This window comes from Cystoisospora suis, assembly GCF_002600585.1.
Source record: "Cystoisospora suis strain Wien I chromosome Unknown contig_7772, whole genome shotgun sequence".
In the NCBI taxonomy this organism is placed as follows: Eukaryota; Apicomplexa; class Conoidasida; order Eucoccidiorida; family Sarcocystidae; genus Cystoisospora; species Cystoisospora suis.
The window spans coordinates 1-8,490 of NW_027160557.1; the positions used below are offsets into that span (position 1 = coordinate 1).

General features: G+C 45.9%; 1 protein-coding gene across 1 annotated transcript in view; it reads left to right on the top strand.

The window, feature by feature from the left end:
- Window positions 1-99: 99 nt before the first annotated feature.
- CSUI_010568 (bromodomain-containing) overlaps window positions 100-8,490 on the top strand; it is a gene marked incomplete at its 5' end in the record, with an annotated part of 10,515 nt that continues 2,124 nt past the window's right edge. Inside the window, 4 exons of the mRNA XM_068070671.1 lie at window positions 100-2,358; window positions 3,039-4,261; window positions 5,073-6,398; window positions 7,322-7,904. Coding sequence (XP_067917351.1) covers window positions 100-2,358; window positions 3,039-4,261; window positions 5,073-6,398; window positions 7,322-7,904 — 5,391 coding nt within the window. The remainder of the gene's footprint in view (window positions 2,359-3,038; window positions 4,262-5,072; window positions 6,399-7,321; window positions 7,905-8,490) is intronic.

Sequence of the window (8,490 nt, forward strand, 5' to 3'; positions counted from 1 at the left end):
AGCTATAGACATTTCTGTCTTATTGTGGGTTTGAACGTGGGGGTGTGTCTTGTCTTTCTCTTGATTTCTGTGGGCTCTTCATTCACTCATGTCTGCAGGACTTTAGTAACGGATCTCTTTGGAGAAGAAGCTTTAGACGATGATCTGTCTTCACGAGGAGCTGACGAGGCCTCTTCAACTACCCGTTCTCCAACAGTGGCTGTCCTACCTTCATCATGTCAACTACAGCCGTCACCCTCTCGCCCCACTATTACCCAAGGTATATCTCCTCAGTCACCTCTCACTTTGAAAGATACTTCTTCTTCTACTTCTCCTCTGGCAGGTTCCACCTCAGAGCCCCGTAAAGAAGAGACTTCTTCTCCTCTTCTTCCTAGCTCGACGTCAGTAGAGACAGGGCCTGTCCCAGGGGGGGGAGGCAGCGATGAGGGCGTGGTTGCAGACACATCGGTAGCTGAGGGCGTCTTGGTAGCTCCAGGCACAAGTACTTCTCTCCCTCCGCCTGATATATCTAGAGAAAAGACAGATGCTTTAGAGAAGAGAACAGCAGCAGAAGAAGAAGATGACGATGAAGATCAGCTAATCATTTCCACGCACTGGAAAGGAAAAGACCATAGCGGAAAGCAGAGGAGAATGTCTTCGATACCTTCTCATCAATCTCAAGTAGAGGAGGGGGGAGGCCCCCCTGAACCTGTTCAGGATCAGGAAATACAGACTTCTTCTCTTCAGCCTTCTGGAGAGACTCGTCCGAAGAGGGCGGTAGACGTGGAGACAGAAGTGGGAGGGGGAGGAGCGAGAGCTGCTGGGATGCCTGGAGCCCCGCAAGAATCGGTTGGCTCAAGTGAGGAAAGTAAACGAGATGTGGTCGTGAGCCCAGCTGACAAAGTGCATGCGGCAGAACAGAAAGTAGACATCGTAAGTGGGGGTGAAGGTGTGTCTGATAGAGGGGATCATCTAGCCGGGGGACATGCGGTCGGTGTAGACATGGCGTCATCCCCGCTATCTGCTGTGGGAGGTGAGGTGTCTACTGGGTCAGCATCAGGTGCATTATTAGATGGACGGAGTGGTAAGGGAGAGAAAGAGAAGAAGGAGAAGAAAGAAAAGAAAGAGAAGAAAGAAAAGAAAGAGAAGAAGGAAAAGAAAGAAAAGAAGGAAAAGAAAGAAAAGAAAGAAAAGAAAGCTAAAGAGCATTCACGTGAACGAAGGAGAAGCAGTACAGGGGGTGGTTCCCATGGGCCTCCTACTGATTCTCTGGATGACGTCCATGCCTTAGGAAAACTTCCTTCTCTTAATTCCTCATTATCTCTTCCTTCTTCTTCTTCTATACCTCGTTCTTCTTTTCCTCACCCTTCTTCTTCTTCTGTTTCCCCCAATATATCTGTAGCGCCCGGCCCTCTTCCTTCTACTACGTCTTTTCCTACTTCACCTCAACAACCTCCGGGTGTACGTACACCGTTTCCTCCGAATCTTCAATCTTTTCCAACAGGTTTTCCGACTCCTTCTTCTTCTGCTTCTTCTTCTTCCTCCTCTTCTTCTGCCTATTCATCTCATTCTTTTCCTCCTCTCCCTTCTGCCTTTTCTTCAAGTGTTCTTCCCACCACTGGAGCTTCTGCATCTCTTCCTTCTCTCACCGATGCAAGTCGATCTTTTCATTCTCCATCTGTCGCAGCTACTCCTATTCTGCCTCGTGGACAACTTCACCCAGAACAACCCGAGCTAAAGGAAGAAGGCCAAGGGAGTTTGATCATTGTGTCTTCATCTTCCTCCGAAGGAGAAAGCGAAGGGAAAGCAAAGACGGGGGGTCTACCACAGTCGTCTCAACAGGGGGGATCAGGCCCCTCATCTTTCATCTCTGTCGCTCCTCCTCCATCTACTGTCTCACCTGCTGCTGGTAATACACCTTTTCCTACCGTTCCTGTCGATTACAAACAACTGCATGCGCGTGTTCAAGAGGAAGCGGCATCGGTTCTTTGCTCTCCTTTTCTCGAAAGTCCCTCACCTTACCGTCTTCTTCCTTCTTCTCATGAGACAGGTGTAGGAGAAGGACAGGAAATAGGAGGAGGAGCCCCCGCCGCCGCCTCCTCTCATGTCAAAAGTTCAGGTGTCAGCGCACCTCCTCAGCTGCCGGATCAGCAGGGGGGTGGGCTCGTCTCATCTACAGGCGCGAAGCACCTTCAAATAGCGGGAAAGCTTGTAAGAGCAGGAGAAGAAGAAGAACAACAGCAGCAAGAGGCCAAGAGGAAAGAAGAAATGATGAGAAGAGAGGCCAGGAGAAGGAGAAGAATCAAGGATGAAGGAGAGCCTGTCTATCTTATTAGCTGGGCCGTCAATAGGGAAGGGGGTCGTGGAAGAAGTAAACAGGTAAGAACATACAGAAAAAGAGGATGAAGACGACCAGCCTAGGAAAAGACTGCCAAAGAAAAGAAGCAAAGGAGGGGGAAACTAGACCATGGGTCATCTTCTATCCTCTTCTACTCAACTCTATCTTTCTATCTGTCTGTTTGTCTTTGTCTTTCTGTCTATCTATCTGAGTTTCTCAGCTACGTATACAGCGTAGTTGATATATTCAGAGGAGAGCGTAAGTAAGAATTGCGACTTGACTGTCATTCTGAGGGGAAGTGGAGAGAAAGAGAGATTTCGGTAGGCGTTTTTCTTCTTCTACTTCTAGAGGCTACTACGGCGACAACTCCTTCATTCTACGTTTTCTTCACTTTTCCTAATCTGGATGCATCTCCAGCCATACTCCCTTTCTATTTCTTCACCTCTGCGCATCTTCGTATAAGTTCCTGTCTCTCTTTATATCTGTATGTATATAGAATGTAAACGCGAATATGTGTATGTCTATGTGTATATACACCTACACTGTACCCTATATGAAGCAGTAGTTGGCATGGGTCTTCATACACCCCGAGTGTCCGTCCTTCTCTCTTTCCCTCTTCGTGTAGTCATCATCGTATTCTATCTCTTTCTCTCACTGTCGCCATATACGTGGACTTTCTTCCCCCTGTCTCCTTTCTTTCTCTGTTGTTCTCCTTCTTCAGAAGCATCGAAGTAACTATCTCTACCAACGCCCGACGCTTGCTATGACCTGTGCGAAAGGCAAGTTCACGCAAGGTGAAGATCTGATTCAAACGTCTCGGCGTAGACGCGCTCCTTCCTTCAATGTCTTTCCATGGTCGCTCCGTTCTCTTCCACGCCGTAGATATCTACATGCTATACCTACTCGTCTTCTTAAAGGAGCTTCTCAGCCGTCTTCTTCTTCTTCTTCCTCTCGGTCCCTCTTTCCGCGAGGCTTTACTACGGCGACGCCGGCTCTTGTTGGAAAGGGTAGAGCAAAGATGGTAGGAAGAGAAGGAGAAAGAGGAAGAGGAGAGAAGAGAAAAGAAGGTTATTCTTTGACTTCTGTCTCAAGAAAGACAGACCAGCAGAAGATCTCTGCGGACCTTCTTTCTACGATTCCTCCTGCTACTTCGTCACCATTGCAATCTTCTCAGTCAGCGAGCGGTGTATCTGGAAAGAAGATTATGTTTTCTTTCAAAAAGAGATCGAATGTCTTTCCTTCACTTCTCTCTCCTTTCTCGAGAGTCTCACATGACACCTCGAGAGATGAGAAGACAATGAAAGAGGCCTCGGCATCTGTAGGAGAAGATATGTCTCTTGAAAGAACGGGAAGAGAGGGAGATTCTCTGAAAGCAGATCATCTTCAAGAGGAACAAGAAAAGCAACTTATGAAGTCTCTTGAGCTACGTCGATGGTTTGACTGGCGCCGTCCGTCTTCTAATGGAGAAGAAAGAGATGGAGAGGACAGAAGAAGAGAAGAAGAGAAAGAGCAGACACAAGGGGGAAGCACGGGAGAGAAGAAACTGGACGGCGTTGCTAGTACGCAAGAAGAAGAAGAGGAAAAGAAGAAGGAGAAGGAAGAAGGACAGCAGAACGAGGAGAAGGGGAAAACAGATTCACCTGTTGCTTTTGAAGAGAAAAAGACAGAAGAATCTTTCAGGGGGAGCAGGGAAGAGACTGGCGACAAGACCCTCTCCCAGCAGCACCAGCAGCATGAGACCTCTTCTGTTGCAGGAGACAGCCGTGATACTGTACACATGAGTAGACAAGGCGAAGAAGACGTTCTAGTGAAGAGGGAGTTAACTCTGTTAAGAGAGAGGTCAAAAGAACGGAGAAGAAGGAGAAGAAGTTTTAATGTGAAGGTTCCCTACAGTAGTGATATAGCGCATTTAACTCGGGCTGAACAAGTCGGTTTACATATGAGGTATGTGTCACGCTCCAAGTATTAGAGAAGGAGAAGGATTACACGGAAGACAGAAAAGGAAGGAGAGAAGAGGATACAAGACATGCATTTAACGATAGATTAAAGATAGATAGATAGATTAAAGATAGATAAGAGAAGGAGCTTAATGATTCGAGTCTGTCGACATGAGGGTGAAGAGGTAGGGAAGGTCAGAATGAATAGTGACTTTTTAGTCCTCAACATCCTCATGAGATTCCTGCTTCTTCTTTCTTTTCTTCCTTCTTATTTCTTCATCTTTTTCTTTTGTCTTTTAGGGCTTCACATTCCTTAGAATTTTCGGTTAGTCGTCTCTATTAGAGACATCGTCGATAGAAGATTCAGAAGTCGAGAGAGGTCCTAGGAGATTCTTGAGTCCTTCTCTCAAATCACGTGTTTTTCTTTCTTTCTTTCTCTCTCTCCTCCATGGATTCAGCACATACTTTATCACCTTGGAGGTGGTCTACGCACGCCCTCTCATCCATCTCTATGGTCGTAGTGATGAGGGCGCCTCGAGTACGACCAAGTGAAGACAAAAAGTCTATCCAGACTTCCACACACATGTATACATATATATCTCTATATATCTATTTGCAGGTGTATGTCATCTGTATATCTTGCTAAGGTCACTGCTTCCTATTGATTTCTACGTAGACGAGTTAAGAACTTAACTGTGGATCACTATGGTGGTATATGTCTTGCTTTATTTCTTTTTACTCTTTCGTCGATGTTTAAGAGACTCTTCACTCCTTTCTGTCTGTCTGTCTCATCTTTGCTTTTCTCTTCTCTTCTTTAGGTTACAAGATTCAAGCTTCCAGCCGGTCTGTGGGTCGTTACTTCCTCTCTCCGATCACATCCTCTCTCCTTCAGGTTCAACCTTGTCAACGAAAGATCTCTCCAACGAGGAAGATATTCTTTCTTCTTCGTCTTTGTGTGAAGTTCTAGGTGATCGCTGCCCCACATGTTTATCAGGGGCATGCCTATGGTATCAAGGAGAGACGCAGTCTCTCGGGTCTTTCTCTTGTCTCCGTCATTTACCTTATGGGAGTTCTCCCCTGTCTTTAACGCGTCTTTCCTTCATTGCACTTCGAAATTCTTCTTCTTCATCTTCTTCTTCTCCTCCGGGTGGTATCTCTGTGTCGGCGAGGCAAGAAGATCGAGACGGTAAGAAGAGAAAGGTGCATTTCTATCAGCAGACGCAGAAAGACAGAGAGACCACTCGGTCTCCTTCACGTATCCCTGAAGGCAGAAGAGGAGAAGAGGAGAGACGAAGAGGAGGAGATGCTGTACTGGGTGATTTAGAAAGACTGTCTTCTTTCTTTGATCCAAATTTCTTTTGCATGCGTCTATTTGTTAACCGCATGCAACCGCGTTCGGATCTAAAGAGAACGGATACAAGATCTGCCTCTTCAAGAGCTGTCTCTCACTCCATCTCGGAAAGATCTGTAAGAGAAGTTAAGCAAGTCGGTCCTTCTTCTTCTTCTTTAACGAGCCACAAATCCGGTCAGGGAGATGAAACGAAAGCTCTACCTCAGAACAGCCCTGAGCTGAAAAGGACAGAAGAAGACGAGAAGATGAAGAGCCAGACATCATCTATCTCCCAGAGTGACGAAGCGTCAGAGAGAAAAGAAGATGTGGAAGGAGCCAGAGAGAGAGAGGGAGAGAACAAGAAGAGAGAAGAAAAGACAAGAGGAGAGGAACCAGAACAGAAGGAGAAGAAGAAGAACGAAGATGGCGACGAGGAGGAGGAGAAAGATGAAAGCGACAAGACTAAGAATCGGACTAGGAGTCGTGATAGAAAGAATGAAGATACGCAGAGATCTGAAGAAAAGCCAGATGAAACAAGAAAGGAAGAGATGCTGCCAAGACAGAGAGAAGAAAGTTTGTCGCCTAGAGGGAGAGAAAGAACGTCTTCAGATTGCTCAGACTCATCAGGGAGAGGAAAAGGAGAGGCCGCCGAGAAAGATGCAAAAAGAAGAAGAAGAAAAGACAACTGCCTTCAACATAAACCACAGCAGCTGAAGCATCGGGCTTTCTCTTCTCTCTCTGAAGAAGAAGAAGAAGAGACGGGGGGGGATGACGGGGTCTTGGCGATAGCAGAACAGAAGAGAAAAACGCTCATGTAAGTCAGGGAAGCCGAAGAAGAAGAGGGACGCTTCCGTTGTCACCTTCTCCTCTCTTCTTCTTGTGGCAACAAAGCATTTTATGATAGTCTTTGTCGCATCCTTCTCTCCATTCATTTGTCTACCTCTCTGTCTACCTCTCTATCTCCAGTACGTCTGTCTCTCTATCCTGTTCAGCCTGTTCATCTATCGATCCATTGATCTATCAAGCCAACCTTAACTTTCACTGTACATACAGTTGGCGGCATCATCAGGTCTGTAGGTGTTCTCCCCGGGGTTGTTTTAGTGAGAGGAGCATTCTCTTGCTTCTTCAGCATTCCTTTCTTTCTCATTCTTTCTCGGTCAACTCTAGGAATGAAAGGCTTGGATTTCTTCTCATGATAAGATAGACTGTGTTTCTTCGTGTGTATCCTCTCCTCTCATTCATCTTTTTCTTTCTTTCTTTCTCTGTTGTGTATGCGACCCCCCCTCATGGAGAAAACATCGGCTCTTGTCATGTAGAATGCTGACTCTCTGTATGTGTATGACTAGCGTATTCACTTGCTAGTAAAGGAAGAAAGAAAGAAAGAAGGGAGCGGCACAGAAGGAGGGCTAGCAACCTATTCTTTCTCAGCAGAACGTCTTCCTCTCGCACACAGGCGTTTCCGATGGGCCTCGGAAGAGGAAGAAGCCAAGGTCGTCTCTCTGAGAAGAACGAGATCAGTTATGACATGAAAGGGATACATTCAACATAGATAGAAAGATTAAAGATAGATAGATAGATAATAAGCGTGTTCATTATATGTCTTTAGACTTTTCTCTGTTTTCTATTCATGCTAAGAGGAGTCTTTGTGAGAGCTCATGCATTCGAGCAAGACTGATTCGTCTCATCCTTTGTAGCTCATGTCCGTCTTTCGTTCTTTCTTTCTTTTCTTTTCGTCAGGTTTCTCGCTTCGGCATTCGCTGATGTTCTCAAGCCTTCCAAGACTTCTTTTCATACCACTTCCACTTCTTCTTCTTCTCTCTCTCAATCGTCTTCTCTTGTCGATCAAAGCCCTAGCCAGCAGAGCCGTTGGTTTCTCCCTGAGAAGGAGGGTGTTACGGAGCTCGGCAATCGTTTAAGAGCTCTCATGTTTTCTACGAATCGAGACAACCTTGATTTCTTCTCTCCAGAAGCCGATCGCATTCATCTCTCTTCTCCTTATATCGATAGCGATCATCTCTCTTTTTTAGCGAACGCTGTTGTCGCTGAAGATGACGACACTTCATTTGATCTTCCTTCTCTTCTTGGAGAGTCTTCGAGGCCCAAGAGAGACAACATGAAAGGAGACAGGAAAGCAGAAGAGAAAAGGAGAGATAGCCAAGAAGAAGAGAAAGATCATGATCTAGAATCTAGTAGTCGTCTTCCCACCTCGGCATCTTTCGATCAAAAATGGAGAGGCGCATGCGATGCTCGTTCTCTTCAACGTTTTCTCTATGATAGAAGGAGACCGACGAGTCAACCAAGAGAGTTCTATTTCCATCAGGTAAGGTGATCGTTATTCGTTCCTACGTATCTAGGTGTCTTAAGGAGGGTTCAAGTTAACAAAGGTATTTCTTTCTCTGCAAGAGAGAAGAAGAAAGAAATTAGATTCTTTTGAACGTCATGTCGAAGATGATAGAGGGGGGGGGGCGGGAGAAGTCTCTCTCTCTCTCTCTCTTGGCTGAAGTACGTCGAAAGGAGAGGGCAGGGCGGTATGTGTTGGCTCCCCTTGCCGTCAACAAAGGGGAGAGGGTTCAGGAAAAAAGAAGAAGAAAAACGTTTGAAGGATTCTCAAGACTTTCTTTCTTAGAAGAGAGTCTCTTTCTGTGTCGTCCATCTTTCAGAAAGAAAGAAAGAGAGGCTTGGCTTTCTCTTCTTGACTGAGCAGTCAGTTGAGTTGAGAGGTCAGATGCAGCAGAAAGAAGAGACTTCCTTCTCTCCTCGGGCATAGATAGATCATACAAGGTTTTTTGTTACCTTCTTAGTTCAAAATAGCAACCTCTGTCGTTTCTTCACGGCTTTCTCTTCCGCATAGGAGAGGTAAAATGGATAGATAGATAGATAGATTAAAGATAGATAGATAGATAGAT